The following is a 21,673-nucleotide window of genomic DNA, read 5'->3' on the forward strand; positions in this document are numbered from 1 at the left end:
AAATAGTATAATATTTATACACTACCGGTTTAAAGATTTAAACATATTTACTATATCAGTCATCATTCATTTATATTAGTTTTTAGTGTAATATCTACGTAATGTCGATGTAAAGATTTATATACAATCATACTTCATCTACCATTAATTTGAACTATTTTTTGAAGAGTAAATGATGATTAAATATGAATGGTCGATGATACATTGATAATGTATAAAAATCATACACTATAAGTGCATATATTTTTTCTCTAGTTATTTTTTTGAAGATTTTAATTGATAATACAATAATAATGTATATAGGTGAGTATACATTTTTCTCATAAATAAATATATAAAAAAATATATGAAATAAAAACGCATAGTGCCATTAGAGAGAAACATTCCAGAATTTCCAACTAACCTGTGTCGCTCACTTTTCTCTTTCGCACCTTTTGCTGCATAATTTATGTCCATCAACCTATATTTTCTCTGTTCAAGAACCCAATGACCTCCTCCTCCTTCTGCTGAGAACATTGGAGTTCAGCCACTGTCATTCACCGCATGTCAAGGATATACAAGAAGCATTATGATTACTCTGGTAATGGTTCAGTGATGATGAATTTGAGTGAAGGAGTAACACAAAGTGATGATGTTTCGGCGAGGAAGCTTGCGGCTAGGTTGTGGCAGTTGCGGTTCATGGAGGAGCTCGCAGAAGCTGGGTCCCACTGTGAGGTATGTCACTAACTCACTGTGCATATTTTCACAGTTTTTTGTATTTTGGCTCGTTAGGGGAAAGTTGGAATCTTAGCATATAATTATGTGATGCCTGGTTGAAAGTAGTTGAAGATAATCTTCCTAATATTCCCTACTTCCATGTGTTAGAACATTGAAGAGTTTTGATTGAGAATAATGAATGAAGATTAGAAAATGGAATTAGCAAAAGGACGAAGATGAATGAGAAAACTAAATTTCTATTTCTGGAATTTTCAATATCTAGTTAGTTAGGTACACCCTTCCTTATATAATAAGTGCACTCAAATCTAAATTAACTTTCAACTACTTTTTGAATTACAAACTAACACTACCCCCCATGATTCAAAAAATATATACTTTATCTAATCAATTACAACAACTCTAACACTTTCAATTTGCTAATTCAGTCTCCTTGAGATTGTATACTCTTATCATTTTCCTTAATTCTTTGAATCTTTCGAACTTCATTGCCTTGGTTAAAATATCAGCAACCTGTATTTCTGTTCTGCAATGTAGCAAGTTGATCTTCCCTTCTGCTACTTGTTGCCTTAGGTAGTGGTATTTAGTCTCCATATGCTTACTCTTTCCATGTGAAACTGGATTTCTTGCCAAGTCTTGGCTGACTTGCTATCCACATTCAGTTCAACCCCTTCTTTATCTTTAGCATCAAGCTCTTCTAAGATTGCATATAGCCATGAAGCTTGACAAGCTGAAGCACGGGCTGCAATATACTCTGCCTCGCATGTTGACATATCCCATTGTGCTTTTCCTATCCAGTATATCACCACACTAATCAGAGTCTGAATAAGCTCTTAGTTGAGGTCTGATATTTTCTATTTGGTGAGGAAAGATGATCCCAAAGTCTATAGTTCCTTTTAGGTATCTAAAGACTCTTTTGGCTGCAAGCATGTGAGAGTTCTTTGGATTGCTCATGAATCTGCTAGCTAGTCCTACACTAAAAGAGATTCCGGGTCTTGTGTGACAGATATACCTGAGACTCCCACTATCTGCCTGAATGCAGTGCCATTTGCGGCCTCTTCTTCCTCACACTTTCCTAGCTTTAGATTCGTTTATGCTGGAGTTTCAGTTGAGTTACAATTCATCATATTGAATTTGTTCAACACCTCAAGTAGATACTTCCTCTGATGCATAAACAAGCCCCTTCTTGTGTGTTGAAATTCTAGACCAAGGAAGTATGAGAGTCTTCCTAGATCTGTCATCTGAAACTCACCTTTCAAGCTTACCTTCAGCTCTTCAATTCCCTATGAGCAACTTCCAGTTATCAGGAGATCATCTACATAGAGACAAATTATTAAGGCATCTCTGTTCTGGTTGGTAGATTTGGTGTACACACCATATTCCACTTCACATTTGTGAAAGCCAGGGTTGAACAAGAATTTGTCAATCCTCTTGTTCCATGCTCTAGGTGCTTGCTTCAATCCATATAGTGCCTTCTTTAGTCTAAACACTTTGTGTTCACTACCTTTAGTGATGAAACCAGGGGGTTGTGTGACATACACTACTTCTTCTAGTGGACCATTTAAGAAAGCTGATTTTATATCTAGTTGTCATAAGCTCCACTTCTTCCAGCTAGCCAGGGCTACTATGAGCCTTATTGTCTCCAATCTAGCCACTGGTGCAAACACCTCAGAGTAATCAAGTCCTTCCCTTTGCATAAATCCTCTTGCAACTAGTCTAGCTTTATGTTTAGCTATTGTTCCATCGGGCTTCAATTTTACTTTAAAGATCCACTTAACAGATATTGGCTTCTATTTAGTTGGTAGATCCACCAATTCCCAAGTATCATTCTTTTCTATTGATTTAATCTCTTCTATCATGGCTGCCTTCCAAGTTCTATTTGACACTGCTTCTTCAAAACTGATAGGTTCTGCATCAGCAAACAATGCCAAATGTTGTACCATTTCCCCTTCCTGATTTACTGCATCATCAGTACTTAGAACATAGTCTGATAGCCACATAGGTGGGTTCCTTGTTCTTGTTGGTCTATTGGTTTCTTGTTGAGTTGAGAGTTTGTGTCTTGTCTCCTCTCATCTAGCACTGATTCATCAGATTCCCAATCAAGATGCACATGAGTCAAATGAGTAGAATTATTCCTTATTCCTTGCCAAGAGTTGAACTCATAAAAGTACACATCCCTACTAAACATTACTTGTTTTGTATCAGGATTGTACAACGTGTATGACCATGTGGAGTTATATCCTATTAGAATCATAGCTTCAGCCTTATTATCCAGTTTCTTCCTCTTTTGATCTGGTATGTGCCTGTAACAGAAAGATCCAAAAATCCTTAGATGCTTCACAGAGGGTTTTACTCCTTACCAAGCTTCTTTAGGTACTAGGCCAGCAATCTTTTGGTTGGGCATCTATTTAAGATATAGGTTGTAGTGGTTGCTGCTTCACCCCAATACTCATGTGGCAATTCCTTTCCTTTCAGCATACTCCTGATCATATTCAGAATAGTTTTATTTCTCCTTTCTGCTATGTCATTGTGCTGAGGTGTGTATGGAGTAGTTACCTTATGCACAATCCCTTGTTCTTTGCAGAATTCCTCAAACTCTTTGATGTGAATTCTCCTCCACCATCAGTTCTCAGGATCTTTATGCATCTATCTGATTGTTTCTCTACCAAACTCTTGAATATCTTGAACACTAAAAATGAATCACTCTTGGCCTTTATTAGATACAACCACAATTTTCTGCTCAATTCATCAACAAATGTTACAAAATACCTACTTCCACCTAGTGATGGTGTGTCAAAAGGACCACACACATCAGAGTATATGACATGTAACAATTCATTTGCTCTTGAGGGTGTGTATATGCTAAATGAGGATCTGAGTTGTTTACTAATTTGACAATTATCACATACCTTGTTAGGGGCCTGAATAGGTGGTAGTATCTTAACCATGTCCTTGGATTTTAGTGTGTTCAATTCTTTGAAGTTCAGATGTCCTAACCTCAAATGTCATAGTCATGAATCTTCTACTAGGGATGTAGCTGATAAGCAGTGTGTCTCAAAGGCTCTTAGACCAACTTGAAATGTCCTATTTTGTGCTAGAGGTACATTCAAGATCTTCTTGTTGGCAACATCAAAGATTTCCAGAATGCCTTGATACATTTTCACTGAGAACCCATTTTCCACCAATTGTCCCAAGCTGAGTAAATTACTCTTCATGTTGGGAACATAGAGCACATCAGCTATCAACACATTCCTCCCATCTTTCTTACTGATCCAGAATGCCTTGATACTTGAATGAGCCTGCTATCTGCAAACCTTACATTGCTCTTCCTGATGTCATCAAAATTCACTAACCAATTCTTATTTCCAGTCATATCGTTTGAGTAACATGAGTCTGTGTACCATTTATCATCACTGTTTGGCTCACAATCTGTAGTCATCATTAATAACATTGGTTCATCATCCAGGATTTCAGTGCTCTATTTCTTTGCCAAGTGAGCTTCATTGTGAGTTTTTCCATGATGTCCACCATGACGTGGATTTGATTGGCATTCATTGTTGAAGTGTCAATTTTGTCACAATTGAAACACTTCAACTTCTTTCTATCCACTTTCTTCTTGTTCCCTTGCCATCTTTTATATCCTTCCCTTCTTGATAGTTGTTCTACTTGATCAGATTCAGACCTCTCTTGATCAGTGAATTGAGGATACTTGAAGTTCCCCCTTCTTTGCTCTTTTCCTTTGCCTTTGTTTCTTTGACCTCCCTTATAGCCACCTCTTCTTGAGGTATATGCCTGCAAATCCTGTTCAATAGGTTTCTCCATACACCTTTCTATTAGTCTCTGTTCATGGGCCTCGAGTGACCATTGTAGGTCCAGTAGTTGCAATTCCTCTATCTTCTTGGATTCTTCAATTGCAACAACTATATGGTCAAATTTCAGGCTTAGAGTTCTCAAGATGTTCTCAACTATGGTCGGATCTGCAATTTTCTCACCACTAGCCTTCATTGCATTAGTATAGCTGATTATTCTGTTGAAGAATTCTGCAATCCTTTCTCCTGAGTCTATTTGCATCAGCTCATATTGTCTCCTCATGGTTTGTAGCTTTACCTTCTTCAATTGTTCAGCTCCTTCATTGCTCTTCTCAAGAATTTGCCATGCTTCCTTTGTTGATCCTGCTTCTGATATTTTTTTAAAATGTGCTTCATCAACATATTGATGCAGCAAGAACATAGCCTTGCAATCTTTCTTTTTGCTCTCTTTGTACACATTCTTTTGTGCCTCTGTCAACTCTAGAAGCCCTTCTTCCATAATTTCGCTCACATCTTGGAATCCCATGATAGCTGTCATTTGAATTCACCATCGATTCCAGTTCTTTCCGTCAAGTATTGGCAGATTTACAGGGAAACCAGTTTGTCCCATTGATGTTACAGAGGAAGAAAAGAGAGAAAAGAAAGAGTCGCGTGATTGAGAGAAAAGAAGAAGAAGAAGTTTTGAACCTAGCTCTAATACCAAATTTGTTAGAACATTGAAGAGTTTTGATTGAGAATAATGAATGAAGATTAGAAAATGGAATTAGCAAGAAGGAAGAAGATGAATGAGAAAACTGATTTTTTATTTCTGGAATTTTCAATATCTAGTTAGTTAGGTACACCTTTCCTTATATAATAAGTGCACTCAAATCTAAACTAACTTTCAACTACTTTTTGAATTACAAACTAACACCATGTAATTTTGTTCACTTTTTTTTAAATGTTTTCATGGGTAGATCGGATAGGAATTTATATTTTATTTTTTAATTATATTCAGATTTATTTTTTCATTTCTATGCAATATAATTTTTATCATAGATTTAAATAAGGTTATTATTTGTACCCAAAAAATAAGGTTATTATGGGTAATAACTAATCCATTTTGGGTTCATGATTACCTCTCTCAACAAATGTTGCTATCAGTCATCGAACATTTAATCTTTTATTATATCTAAGGATCTAATAAGTTCTTCTATCATTATACCAATACATCAATGGTAAGTTTGGTAAAATGGATCCTACATAAGATAATGTTGACAAAATTTTCACTCATATTTTGTTTTAATTTAGACTATCGTGTCATTATTATTAGAATTTGGTATGCAGCTCCTAAGGTAAATGAGTGGAAAAACTCATTCATTACCTATAATGGGATGAGAATCCATAATTAAGGAATAAATTATGTTACTTTAGATTTTTTTGGCTTTGAAGCTGTTATAAATTCAACGAATAACCTCACAAATGCAAGTCTTAGTTTCATTACCCAATGAAGAAAAAAAACAGAGAAAGGAAGAAGGAAAATATGAAGAATTAAATGAATGTTTAATGTGCTGTCAAAATTTTATTGCTTATCTATACATATGTTACTATCAAAGAATGTATTATTCATTAAATGTTTGATTTAGAAGGATTGACTACCTTATCTTATATATAAAGCATAAAGTAACTCCTTAGCATGCAAAACAAGCAACTAATTAACATAAATAACTCACTAGAATTTCAAAAGCAAAGCTGGAGAAGTTGTCAAGCAATGTTTCATGCCACATGCCAGTGTCAATATCGCATGAACCAAGGCCAAGGCCCAATGGCATAGGCAGAAGGTAGGGCCATCCTCAGTCATGAGCCAAGGCACTCAGTAGTCATCTATTAACTATATAGTAAAAAGAAGATATTGCCATGTTATTATGGACACATATTATCCTCTCATTTATTTATTTTCCTCCAAAAGAGCTTTATGTTACTATAGTGGAACAGAGATTACATGTTTCAAAGGCTATTCCAATACTTTGTCCCTACCAATTAAAAATTCACACATAAATAAATAGATTTTTTTAAAAAATAAAATGCTACTTTTTTATACTACTTGCTTAAAACTGATTAGATCGGAATAGGTTTAGGGACAGGATGTGAGACAAAGGATCTACATCCCCTAGAGTGAATTTTCACACTCTATATTCATCTTCTTATATCTATCTATGAATAAACTAGACATCATATATTTGTGATAACTGTCGGTAGAGGTTATTTTAATCAAATATAACTTGAATTTTAAAAGTCATTTTCTTTCCTCATGTCATCTAATAACATGTTTGTTAGAATTAATGAAAAATAGATAAGATGATCTAAAAGGTAAGGAATATAATAATTAAAAAATTAAATTTGAAATTGAAAAAATCATTATTTTCTAGAACTTTTAAAAATATTTATTTTAAAAAAAAATACATAGTAACATTCAGTTTTCTATTTTCATTAGAAAATTCAAATTCGAAATTATCTTTTATTTTTCTTGTGTGTTTTAATAGGCAAATACACGGGTAATACATGTGTTCTTAAAAATCTGAATGTATGAGTAATATGTGTTCTTGGCAATGTGAATGTACAAGTAACATGTCTATTTTTAACCCTGAGAATGCACAAGTCACATGTGTTCCTAACAATTGGAATACACGAGTAACATGTGTGTTTCTAACCATGTGAATGCATGAGTGACATATGTATTATTACCCATATTAATATATATGTAGTATGGTAAGAGTGTAAGACATGGGGCAAAAAACACCACATGTGCAAATGTATGGTTAACTTGTTAGTATGGTTTAGAGAGTAAATCATGTAGTATGATGATCATTTGGACTATAGTCCACAGTTAGTATAGTAATTTAGTTTAGAGAGTAAATCATGTAGTCTGATGATCAAGAGATAAGGTAAGAGTGTAAGACAAAGCATTAAAATGTTGTTTCATTTAATTTTTATTGAATTTTCAAACTTTTACTCATTAAATTGAATTAGCATTTTATTAACCAAGGGATTAGCTTAGCGTTTTGAAAGTTGAAACTATATTCTTATTTATTAACTTTTAGTTCAGTTATTGGCCTTGGTTTATCCATCTAAATTAATTTGGCTGCATTTATTTATTTATTTTGTAACTCATGTTCTAGTTAGTAAATGGGAATATAAAGATCATGTTGCCCCTCATCACAATTTTGGTGAAGTTGAGAAGACAAAAGTTTTGCTAAGGAGATCAGCAATTTTCATGCATTCAAGAAATGGACTTCAATGTGAGGTACAATTTATGTTACTAATTGTCATTTACAGTGATTCAGCTATTATATTTGGTGTTGAAATATGAAATCTCCCTTTAATTGAGTATATGAGTAATAAATTATATTTGCACCTTTTTTTTTGTCCATTGTTTGATATCCTATGTGTCCTTGTTCTCTGCTTCAGCTAGATAATGGGGATATAAAGATCAAGTTTCCCCATTTTCATAATTCTGGAGAAATAGTTAAAAAGACAAAATGTCTATGGAGACCTATAAACATCTTGCGGTCAAGAAATGGACTTCAATGTAAGGTACAACTTACATGCTAATTAATATTTACACTTGTATAGCTATTATATTTGGTATTAATTCTCCCCCAGACACTTTTTTATTTAAAAAAAGCAATAGCTTATGCGTCTGATATTGGATATTTTTATATAATTAGTTATATACAGTGTTTTCTAGTATACCCTGACAAGTAACAATTTTTTATATTGTTGACAATAATAATTAATATACTAAATATGTATAAAATTTTAAACTGACAATGCTTGATATTACACTTTTCTTTTAATAAAAATGCTTTCTAAAAATACTTATTTCACGTATGTATATATTTTTAATTTATTTCAACCTTTTTTGTTCCAGCCTATAATGAATCCATCCCAATGAGTAAAGATTATGTTTACTACATTCTTTTGTTAATTATTAGATATTGTTGTGCTTTTAAATTGTGGTTAAAATAGTATGCTTTCAGGAGTTTTCATAACTGTATTATGATTATAATTACAGCTACACCGATCATATATTTTTTGTAATTGTGATAAAAATAATACAACTATCAACTGAATAATGTTGTCATTTTTGTCATTATTAGGTAAAATGCTATTTTTTTCTTCAATCAACTTATGAATTAAAATTAACAAAGATTAAGTCTCAAAGTTCTTATCCTTGGATGTTCTATACACATTTTATAACCAAAATGGGGATTGATATTTGGTTAGGTTATAAACCCTTTCACTTTTAATAAAATAATTCATTGGTCCAATGCATTAAATATATGTTAATTGGTTGCATTGAGTGCATTTAGATAAAAATAAACCAGATGGCTAATGTATTGTTATGCTAGTTATTTCCTGCTATGATCAATGCCGTTGCGATTCCATCGTGGAGACTCTCAAAATCAAAATATTGCAAACATAATTATAATTGCGGAGTGTAATTTAAAACACTGTTATTCCATATAACAATATTGAGATTCTACTTCTTAATCCATGCCTTTAAATATTTTTCTTGTGGGGATTTTGTCCTCAGCTTAAATCTTCTCTGCCATGTCTCAAATGTTCAAAGGAGGAGTCCAAATGGGACCCTGCTCTTGCTCAAGCATCCAATGAGTTTACTAAGAATCATAGCAGGAACCTTCTAGAAGCCAAAAAGTTACTAGCCTACCATGACTCTGTTGTCACAGCTCTGTTAAAAGAACTCCTTCTGGCTCAAAAGTCTATCAATAAGCTAAAATCTGCACAGAATTCCTCTAAGAAAAAAGTTCAACAATTTTTGCAGAATCTTGAAGATGAAAAAACCCTTTGGAAGCATAGAGAGTACAAGAAAATTCAAGCAAATTTGTGTAACTTGAAGGATAAGTTATCAAGAGAAAAAAGGAGTAGAGAAAGGATGGAGTTACTGAATACTAAATTGGTACATGAACTTGCTGAAGCCAATTTTTATGCCAAGAAGTTTATGACAAACTATGTGAAAGAGAAGAAAGAAAGAGAACTATATGAGAAAGTGTGTAACCAATTGGCTATGCAAATAGAAGAAGACAAGGCTAAGATTGAGGAGTTATTGAGTATGTCAATGAAATTATGTGAGGAAGTGAAAGAAGAGAGGAAGATGATGCAAATGGTTGATCTATGGCGCGAAGAACGTACACAAATGAGGCTAGTTGATGCAAAACTTGTTCTTCAAGATAAACATAATCAAATGGTTCAGTTGATTGGTTATCTGAAAATGTTCTTAAGATCAAGAGGTGCTGAACTAGGCACCATATTTGAATCAGTAAATATTCAACAAATTGTGGAACCTTCACATTATTTCGCAAAGTTTGAAGAAATATTTCAAATTTATGAAGAGCTTAGAAAAGACAATGCTAACCCTCTATCAACCATTCACATTGTAAGTCTAAATGAAGAAGAGTTGAACAAAAAAACTATATTACATGAACCAAGTCCTTCCGGTGATTATAATACTATTACAGAGCCAACTAGTTCCTCCGAATGTAGTGTAAAATCAGGTCTGAAATCTCTCAAGACTCAATCAAAATGGAGAGCTTCACCAGGATCTAAACTACTAAGGTCATGCCCGAATGTTGGAGCAACTAGTTCTTCTGCAAAAGCTAACCAACATAGAAGGCAAGGTAAAGGTTCTGTTGAAGGTAGCTTCAGACACAAGGAATTATTGGGACAAGGAAGCTCAAGAGACACTATGAATCCTCACATAACTCGTGGAATAAAAGGATGCATAGAATGGCCAAGAGGAATTCCAAAAGCTAATTGAAAGGTTATCCCTTTGGAAGAAATAGTGCAAAGCCAGAAATCTCAGCTGCAAAACATACTTAAACACAAGGCTCAAGGCCTTGTTTGATAGATGTTAATCACATAGAAACAGAATGGGATAATTTCTACATTTCTACATGTTTTCATTTTTTTTTCTTTTCACTTTTATAGACCATGTTTTCAAAAGCATCACCACCTCCTCAAAGTTTTTAGCTTGTGTTGTAGAAAGCATATGAGGTTGTTAATCTTTTCAGCCTTTTGTCAATTGTAATCACTTAGTACCCAAACCATTTCAGGCCCTAGCAATAGCTTTTCTCATTGCTAGTTAGCAAGTTTTGGTTACATTGTGTATTGAACATTGCAACAAAACAAAAAAAAACACATTGTGTATTGAAGCAATCTAATTTAGCTTTTTTTTAATTATGGTTATGCTGTGTTTATCACATGTGCAAAAATTTATGGGAAAATGTTATCATAATGGCAATCATGTCGAAACCACAATATTATGATTACAATTGCAGGTGTAGAATGCAATTTAAAACAATGTTAGTTAGTACACCGTATATAATTTTTACCTTTGAAATCATGTCATGCACATTTATTGTGGCTATTGGTGCTATTGCACTTCCTTCTGTCGCAGCCTCACTCTCTTTTGCGCCTTAATATCAGCAGACAATGGCAGCTATGAATTACGGAAAGGATGCTTTTAGGTTCAATCAGAGAATTAAATCAAATAAAAGTTGTTTGTTGCCATTCAACTTGTGTTTTGGAAACAAAAATGTAAAAGGACAAGAAAACTTGTTAAGAGTTAAACTCACCACATGACTACCAACAAGGTGTTGATTTAGTGGTGTAAGACCCTACGGGATCCATGAGGTCGAGGGTTTGATTCTTGGCAGCGACACTTGTTGGGATGAGCAATCACGAACCCGACCGAAAGGGATTAGTTCCTTAGCCAAAAAAGGTGAGAGAATATCTTTGGAAGTACAAAAAAACTAAACACGTGACTATTTTATTAACAATTTAATGATTAAGATTGGCCCATAAAGTATATATGTATCACTTGAATCAGTCATCCGCTGACAAATGATTTTTTAAATCTAGTTATTTTCTTCACAATTTTGTGATATTTTTCACTCCTTTCACTAAAGAGTGATGATAAAATTCATTTAACTTCAAATGTAAAAAAAGTGATGTACTTTACAAAGGAAAAAGTAGAACTAATGTAGTCCAAACTTCAAATTAATGTGATAGGAACATTAGTGGTTGATTATTTAGTGGCACATGACATTGTTGATGAATTATATGTTTCGACAACCTTTTATGCCTAACATGTTTATAGAGATGTAGAAAAAGGTACAATATGCTGGAGTAATGGTTTTCTGAACTACATGGCATCATCTATAAACAGATAAGGACAAGACAGAAAGTTACAGAAGTACTTAACCTTGTTGCATCTTTTTTATTTCATGTCTATTTAGGTATAAATGTTCCTAGTTGTGTGCCATGTGAACAGTGAACCCCACAATGAACTAAATGTTTACACAGAGATACCTACCTGGTTGTCTTTTTTTCTTCCACGTAGATATGTATAACCATGGCATTTGTCTTAAGCAGTTAAAATTGATATGCTTTATCAAATTAAAAAGGTAAATACTCTCTTAATAATTTATGTTAAAGATAAACTCATTCAGGAACAACATTTATCAAATCAATGATATGACCCTGAAAATGATATTGCTATTGTAGGCATATTATTGGTTGAAGTGGTCCTTGTGAAATTGATTGAAAAGTCCTTTAAGTTGTAACTGCATGAAAGTTGTAACTGCATGAAATTGACTAATATTATTTTCTGACACATAATTGATAATTTAATATGACAAAATAATGAATGAGAGGGTCATTGTATGACATAGAGTCACAGGCAAATATGTGGACTTCTTTCTCCTTCCAATTGATAAGTAACATCATCCAAAACTTTAATATCTTGTTTAGTATATGTAACAATATATTTGCCACATATCATTATAAACAGATATTAACATATTAGTATTTGGGTGAAACTCAAACCTTAACCTATTTATCATTTCATCACTTCACTTGTGAGCTGCTAGTAACCACCCACATTATATAAGGGATCCAAATCAGAAACATTCACTTGGTAAGTTCAAACTTGTGAATTTTTTCATAATCTTGCCCAAAGGAAGAAGTAAAAAATTGTTCGATTTCTTCACTATTTAAACTTGAGATCGGGGAGTTCCGACCATCCAAGAGAAACATTATTTCCGAGTCATGGGAGAGTGAAAACTCACTTGTAAGCAGTGTTGTTGGAACCGGACCGGACCGGACGGTCCGATCGGTTTGACCGCTGACCGGACTTGAAAACGGCTCTGGTTTGCCGTATTAACCGAATGAGATTTGGACCGCTTTGAAACGGAAAAATCCGGTCCGACCATGTTAAACCCGGTTAAACCGGATTAACCCGGGAAGTAAACCGGACGGCTCACTTAAAAATAAAAAAAAATGGGACAATGTTCTAATATTTTGTTTTACTACGGTCCAAAAAAGATAAAGAGGTATTATTTCAATATAATTATACGTAATTATTAATTATATAAAGTTTTACATTTATATATAACTATATATTTATAAATAAAAATTATTAATTATGTGGGACCGGACGGTTTAACTGTTTAAACCGATTAAACCTAATACAGGAATTCTACCAGTTTGACGTCCGGCTCGGGTTTCACAATACTGCTTGTAAGTGAGATACCACATCTTGAATTAAAATCTTAAGTGAGTAAAGCATGGGTCTGTTCCATTTGTAAACTCTCTTACTCATTTCATCACATCTAATGTGAAACGTTATTTTTGATACTACTTATTAAGACTCATAGTCAGTGAGACTCATTGTTACAGAGTCATGGGAGAATAAATATCTACTTATGAATTAGATATCTGAACTCTTTTCCACTTATGAAATCTTCCTCTCATTTCACTCTATTCAATGTGGAATTTCCCGTGCCCAACATTTACTCTGGACATGAAGGTATAATCTATCTGAAATTCTAGGTTAATAACTTAATTTCAACTTTTAAAGTCACAAAGGTTTAATTTTTCAACCTCTTCCTAACATCCTAATTTGACAAATTAAAACTCAATATAATAATTAAGAAATTGAAATAGGATTACTTGGAGATCAATGTTAATTTAAAACTTTTGAAACATAAATTCAACATGCAGATACCTAAAAGTATTTCATTCCACATAACCTCCAAACATCAAAACAAAACTAATATAAAGTTTTTGTGAAAATATTAGACGAACTAAAACATTTTCCAACCAAATTGTCTCGCTCAACCATGGATGTCAATTTCACTTTGTGAGATTGGTTGCACTTAGAAAAATTGAGAATCATCTTAAAGATACTTAGAATCTCACTTAATAAGTAAGAACTCGCTCGATATGTTGAGCTTGCAAATTTCAAATTTAAGCTCTCACTTGTAAAGTCATTGCATTATACATTCATATTCTGATAATCAAATAAAAATCTTTCAAAAGATAACAAAACATTTTTACAAAGCACAAAATCTAATTTTTCATAAATCATATCTTTCAATGGGATTTCTCTTTTCCTTACAAATATTGTTTAAAAAAATAATTTAGTACGCAAAAGCCTCCTCAACTCCACTTGGAATACAAAATACAAGAATTACATTAAAGAATTTTAGAAGTTGAAATAGGAAACTATAAACCAAATATCATGTAATACTGTAAATCTGTCGAAAATTTCCCTAAACAAGAGCTAATAATCTAAATACAGGCAAGATTCCCAAATAAATCATGGTGGAGTCTTCCAAACTAAATTCCCATAATGGATATCAAAAACCACAACAAATTTTGCAATTAGTGATTGTTATAATCTCCACAATATAAGTGGTGGAGTTAGCTCTTTGAGCGATTTGTTGAGATGATGATATGATGATCCATGAAATCACCATAGTGTGGCAACACTCTCAAGCACTATATTTTGAATAAGTTGAATTTGGTATAACAATAATCTATTAATTAACTTAAACTTTTTCTTCCATAGAAGAGTGATAATTTTTGCCATTAATGGGTGGTGCTACTAAGACCAATTCCTAGATTTTCTCCATGGTGAAGACAATAAGAGCTAGAAGGATTTTTAGTTATATCAACATTGTGATGATCAAGATCACTTTGAGAAGTAGACATGATAAATTTCCCAAAGGAGAAATGGTTAAAGAGATTTCGTGATTTGCGAATTGAAAATTTAGAAAATGAATCCAAGGGACGTGAAATGAGAAACAAGTTTCCCACAATACAGCTCTGGAGATAGCTCTAATACCATAAAATCAAAGTTGAGTTTAATGAATTCTATTTTCTCATTGATCTCATTGACTGGAGTTTATATACAACAATAGTCAAGTGTAGTTAGATGGCTCCACTAGACACCAAAAAATTGATCAACTAATCAACTAGGATGCATGGTTAACTTGATAGGTTTGAGCTAAAGATGGTTTAGTATACATCTAAGCAAGCAGGACCGGACGGTTTAACTGTTTAAACCGATTAAACCTAATACAGGAATTCTACCAGTTTGACGTCCGGCTCGGGTTTCACAATACTGCTTGTAAGTGAGATACCACATCTTGAATTAAAATCTTAAGTGAGTAAAGCATGGGTCTGTTCCATTTGTAAACTCTCTTACTCATTTCATCACATCTAATGTGAAACGTTATTTTTGATACTACTTATTAAGACTCATAGTCAGTGAGACTCATTGTTACAGAGTCATGGGAGAATAAATATCTACTTATGAATTAGATATCTGAACTCTTTTCCACTTATGAAATCTTCCTCTCATTTCACTCTATTCAATGTGGAATTTCCCGTGCCCAACATTTACTCTGGACATGAAGGTATAATCTATCTGAAATTCTAGGTTAATAACTTAATTTCAACTTTTAAAGTCACAAAGGTTTAATTTTTCAACCTCTTCCTAACATCCTAATTTGACAAATTAAAACTCAATATAATAATTAAGAAATTGAAATAGGATTACTTGGAGATCAATGTTAATTTAAAACTTTTGAAACATAAATTCAACATGCAGATACCTAAAAGTATTTCATTCCACATAACCTCCAAACATCAAAACAAAACTAATATAAAGTTTTTGTGAAAATATTAGACGAACTAAAACATTTTCCAACCAAATTGTCTCGCTCAACCATGGATGTCAATTTCACTTTGTGAGATTGGTTGCACTTAGAAAAATTGAGAATCATCTTAAAGATACTTAGAATCTCACTTAATAAGTAAGAACTCGCTCGATATGTTGAGCTTGCAAATTTCAAATTTAAGCTCTCACTTGTAAAGTCATTGCATTATACATTCATATTCTGATAATCAAATAAAAATCTTTCAAAAGATAACAAAACATTTTTACAAAGCACAAAATCTAATTTTTCATAAATCATATCTTTCAATGGGATTTCTCTTTTCCTTACAAATATTGTTTAAAAAAATAATTTAGTACGCAAAAGCCTCCTCAACTCCACTTGGAATACAAAATACAAGAATTACATTAAAGAATTTTAGAAGTTGAAATAGGAAACTATAAACCAAATATCATGTAATACTGTAAATCTGTCGAAAATTTCCCTAAACAAGAGCTAATAATCTAAATACAGGCAAGATTCCCAAATAAATCATGGTGGAGTCTTCCAAACTAAATTCCCATAATGGATATCAAAAACCACAACAAATTTTGCAATTAGTGATTGTTATAATCTCCACAATATAAGTGGTGGAGTTAGCTCTTTGAGCGATTTGTTGAGATGATGATATGATGATCCATGAAATCACCATAGTGTGGCAACACTCTCAAGCACTATATTTTGAATAAGTTGAATTTGGTATAACAATAATCTATTAATTAACTTAAACTTTTTCTTCCATAGAAGAGTGATAATTTTTGCCATTAATGGGTGGTGCTACTAAGACCAATTCCTAGATTTTCTCCATGGTGAAGACAATAAGAGCTAGAAGGATTTTTAGTTATATCAACATTGTGATGATCAAGATCACTTTGAGAAGTAGACATGATAAATTTCCCAAAGGAGAAATGGTTAAAGAGATTTCGTGATTTGCGAATTGAAAATTTAGAAAATGAATCCAAGGGACGTGAAATGAGAAACAAGTTTCCCACAATACAGCTCTGGAGATAGCTCTAATACCATAAAATCAAAGTTGAGTTTAATGAATTCTATTTTCTCATTGATCTCATTGACTGGAGTTTATATACAACAATAGTCAAGTGTAGTTAGATGGCTCCACTAGACACCAAAAAATTGATCAACTAATCAACTAGGATGCATGGTTAACTTGATAGGTTTGAGCTAAAGATGGTTTAGTATACATCTAAGCAAGCACATCAATATGAAATATCCAATAATAGCCTAGTGCTGATTGTAGCATTAACAACAATGATACTCACTAAGTCACAATTGTAAAACAAATGGCGCTTTTGAACGTTCTTTGTTTATATGACTGCAGTAGAATGTAAAGTTAAATTCAACAATGCTTCAAAAGTATTGAAGAAAACAGACATTCAACATCGCTCACTCAAGTGAAGATAAGGTTTGAATCTCAGCTAAATAAGTACATAATCATAGGTTTTAATCTCAGCTAATTAAGTTAAATATTCTTGTAAATCCCCCTTCTTAGTTTCTTAGCAACCATGCAAGAAAGAAACGAAGAGAATTAAAAGAGCAAAAGAAAAGAAAAGAAAATATTGAACTTTCACTATTGGAATTTAATTATGCATAAACACAAAGTGCAAAGAATTTATACAAAGGAAAATTGGTAGTTGTTTGAAACTCAAACTACCATTTAAAGTAAAACTAATCCTAACTACCACCGGAAACTATCTAAGAATGAGTCATTTTTATCTTTAACGTCCCCCTCAAGCTGGAGAGTGAATACCATTAACTCTCAGCTTGGGTATAAGGTAGCAAACGTGAAAAGTCGGATATAGAGTTTGGAAGAACCACCAATGAAAGAATGCATCACCAATTAAAGAGAGGCGAATATCAGAACTTGATCTTGGACTAAGAATACCATGAAACAATGTTGTATCTACCTTTGTTACATCCCATGTTATGTCAAGATTGGAGAAATTTTGGTGAAGACTCTGAATACTCAAAAGCAAAATTACATGTAGCCTTGGAGTCATCAAATATTGAGTGGCAATCTTGGAGATGAAAACAAGGAATATCGAGGAAGGAAAGGGAAAAAAAGAAAGTAATGATTTCATATATGTCATTAGGGTCTTCAAGAAAATTCAAGAGATATAAGAATTCTTCAAAATATAGCACATGAAACTAGGAATATTGTGCTAATAGAATTAATGGAAGAAATATAAGAATTCTTAAAAGAAAATGAATTAAAAATAAAAATAGTTGTTCATCAAGAACCAATATAATAGGAAGAAGATCAAATGAGATTATCTCAAGAATACCATATTGGTTTCTTGGCTAAAGAATGAGAGAAAACTATAATGTGATCAAATATGAACATTTTTTTTGTTCAATGAATGCTCAAGAAAACCATTTTAGTTTCTTGGCAAAAGACTCAGAGAAATATGGGCAATTTTTTTTTGTTGCTCGAGAATATGATAAAGAAAGATATAGAAAAAACTTGTTGAAGAATGTTCCAATCCCAATGATAAAGATGATAGGGCAAGTGTATCAATTGATGAACACTCAAGATAAGATACAACTTGGTGAACCGTATGTGCTGAAATTCTTGGTTTTGATTCTTTTGCACTCACTCACTTTGATGGTTAATGCATGATGATGTCGATGAATAAGCCAAGAAAGTCCAAGATGAAATGATCAATAGTAGAATACCAAATTCTTTCTCTAGTAGATTCATGAACCTCTTGCAAGAAAGTTGATGTTTCACATGTGTGGCTCATTGAGAATGACGGTGATTCTTTGCTGAATCTTGGAAGATGGAGCCGAAGCTACCAGAATAATAATTATGCTCTGATATCATCTTAGTTTCTTAGCAACCATGCAAGAAAGAAACGAAGAGAATTGAAAGAGCAAAAGAAAAGAAAAGAAAATATTGAACTTTCATTATTGGAATTTAATTATGCATAAACGCAAAGTGCAAAGAATTTATACAAAGGAAAATTGGTAGTTGCTTGAAACTCAAACTACCATTTAAAGTAAAACTAATCATAACTATCATAATCGAAAACTATCTAAGAATGAGTCATTTTCATCTTTAACACCCCTCATGGAGATAGTTTACACGAATGAATATCTTCTTTAGTATTAGACCATCCAGTAATAGAATGTAAGAAGAAAAAATAGATTTGCAAAATTTGAAAATTATTTAATTCCAAAAGTAATTAAAAATTTAGTCCTTAGTGTTTTATCTATGTCAATATCGGTCTCCAATAATGGATCTGTCAAGTAGACTATCGACTGGAGATGAATTCAACTTGCAGTGAAGAAGAATAATTACGATATGGAGAAATTAACCAAATATGACTGGACCATGTTAAACGAAAAATATGTGCATGATGAAAGCAATGAATGCTTTTTAAGAAAGATTTACTTTAGGTTTTTAGTATATCCATATATGGCTAAGAAACAAGTTTTAAGTATATTATAAAAGACATCATTGCTTTTAACAAAGACGGTTGTAATCATGTAACTTTATTTATTGTAAATTGTGATCATGTTACTTTAATCCACATTAGTTTATCCATAGATAATTAAGAAACTACTTCTTAGTGCATAAGCACATCTTGGCATCCAACTATCCAAACAACGTTAATTAATATGGCTGATCAATAAGTCCATGTCTAGAAATTAATGCTTTTTTTAGGGGACCATACCCATAATAATTAAAACAAAATAACTATGTATTTCTAGTTTTCTACCCACTATAAATTATATAGCCAATTAAAACCGTGATTTGATATGCCTTGGGGGCCTTTCAATGACACTTGATTTAGAACAAGATGCCAAGCAAATCATTCATATATTTCAATTTAATTTTTGCTAAATAGAAAGAAGCAATAATGTTTCACTTCATGATTATACCACTCCCCCACTTGACCAAGAAACGCACTTGTCACGAGCATCATATATCCACAAAGTCCATGGCTTTCGTCATCATCGCCGAGCTAAGAAACCTGCTAAAGAAGTGGGACTTAACCCTAGATACCGCTATAAAAATATGACAATTATATTTTTGATACTAACAAGGAATTTCCTCCTATATTTTTTGTTAATTGACTAATCTTTTTTTTGGTTTGTGGTTGTCCTTCTAACAAATATCGCTTCCATAAATCAAATTATCGACTTTGAGGATTCAGTGGGGCTTTACATCATAGACCTATGTTTTTGTTGATATTTTCTTACTATATGTTTATTACTTAATCTCTCAATAATTATATATGTGTGTGTGGTGTGTGGTGTGTGTGATGAGTGACATCGATGGTTTATTAATATATTTAGATTGCCAAATTAGTCATTCAGTGCACATTTTTACCTTCAAACTATGTGATTTATGTTTTTGTACTATACGGGAATAATATGTTTCGAATTAAAATCACCAAAGTTAATTTCACTTCCAATAACAAGAAAATTGTTTTTAACACACGACCATATTATATGATATTGTTTTTGGTAATCAATGGGACCGAAACCCAAAAAGTATATGTTCTTAAAAAATATCAAATAATTAGTTTTGAAAAATTAGTAAATTAATCATCATTAGTTAAATTAGTAAAATATCTTGTTGGTTTCTTTTCCTTCGGTGGCTAGTAAGGAAATAGAGAGAATTATAAATTGTAATTATCTCCTTTATTTTCCAAGAACGGTAGATATGGTATAAGAGTTGGATATACAAATACAATTAAATGTACAAATAGCATTAGTCAAGGATATAAACATGTCTCAGTGAGTAATATATTAGGACTTAATGTTTATATACCGAAAGAGTAAGTGTTTTTACACTATCAGTAAATCATCTATCATTAATTTACTAACTACCATTAACTCTCAAATAAAAGTAGCACAAATCAATGATGAATGATTTACTTACGTATAAAAAACTTTACACTATTAATGCACAGATTTTAAACCCAATATATTGTCACGTATTTCTTGTGGGTATTAATTTACTCTAATGTTTTAGACATATCATTTTGTTCCAATTTATGCATATTTATACCATTCTTTATTAATTTAATCGATAGGAAAATGATATATTAACAAACATGACCTTTGAAAACCATTCATTTTAACAACAACAAAAATTACTGTAAGGATATTTTTGTCTTATAAAACATATATTATTTATCTCTTCTCACTTTCTCTTCTTTTTCTCTTTCCTTTCTCTCATACAAAACAACAATATAAAAATTAATTTATTTTCTCATTTCTTTCTTTTTATTATCTCTCACACATGTTTCTTTTTTCTTATTTTCTTTTATCAACCAAACAAATCCAGACTCTTTGTTGTCTCGCAATGATTGAGGGGCAAAGGGTGGCTTGCCAATGGAGGGTGGTGTGGCAACGGTTGTAGTTGTGGTAATTGGTGTCGACAGTTGCCAGTGGTAGTTATTTTTTGTCTTTCTCTTTTTAACCCTTCTCGAAATTTTTAGTGGTGTGTGATGGTTAGCTTTTTGGTCTTTAGAAACTGTGGTGGTTTTTTTTGGGTAAATAATATGTCTAGTATTGGAGAGAGGTAATTAAAAGTAAAAGAAAAACAAATATGTGCCAATTTTATCTTTTATATACAATTAACATTTTTACTCTTATAAAAGTAAAAATAAAAAACTTCTTTCTTCTATAATACACATGATTTTTCCTTTATTTAAACTAGTGTGTATATGCGCTATTACAATGATTTATACTATATAAAGCCAAAACATGGTATAACTACCATCATGGTATAATTTATATAGTCCTATTTTGCCCTTCAATTTTTAAACTTAAAAAAACCATATAATTCAATGTAACCACCTCAAACATATTAATTATAAGTTGCATATCTATATTTATATCTATACTATATATAAAGTCAAAACTTGAAATAACTTCCCTCATGGTATAATTTTTCATTTCCTATATTGCCCTTAACATTATTTATTTTTTACAAAAAAAACTATATAATCATAAGCAACTATCATCAATACATTAATTAACAACATATCTCACCTTAAATTAAACATTATCGTAAACAAAACAAAAATATAAAGTGCACCGAACACAAAAATA

The 21,673-nt window shown here is 32.2% G+C and overlaps 1 protein-coding gene across 1 annotated transcript; it reads left to right on the forward strand.

Moving 5' to 3' along the window:
• Window positions 335-10,713, forward strand: LOC109333699. The gene is made up of 3 exons (XM_019569251.1): window positions 335-714; window positions 7,971-8,096; window positions 9,100-10,713. The coding sequence occupies exons 1-3, from the start codon at window positions 544-546 to the stop codon at window positions 10,339-10,341; spliced, it is 1,539 nt and encodes a 512-aa protein (XP_019424796.1). The 5' UTR covers window positions 335-543; the 3' UTR covers window positions 10,342-10,713.

This window comes from Lupinus angustifolius, chromosome LG19, assembly GCF_001865875.1.
Source record: "Lupinus angustifolius cultivar Tanjil chromosome LG19, LupAngTanjil_v1.0, whole genome shotgun sequence".
In the NCBI taxonomy this organism is placed as follows: Eukaryota; Viridiplantae; Streptophyta; class Magnoliopsida; order Fabales; family Fabaceae; genus Lupinus; species Lupinus angustifolius.

Bases quoted from the DNA above. Each gene is read 5' to 3' on its own strand.
- LOC109333699 (XM_019569251.1), top strand. From the start codon at position 544: ATGTCAAGGATATACAAGAAGCATTATGATTACTCTGGTAATGGTTCA. The intron at 715-7,970 runs GTATGTCACTAA...TCTCTGCTTCAG, and splicing joins AAGCTGGGTCCCACTGTGAG to CTAGATAATGGGGATATAAA. The intron at 8,097-9,099 runs GTACAACTTACA...TTTTGTCCTCAG, and splicing joins GAAATGGACTTCAATGTAAG to CTTAAATCTTCTCTGCCATG.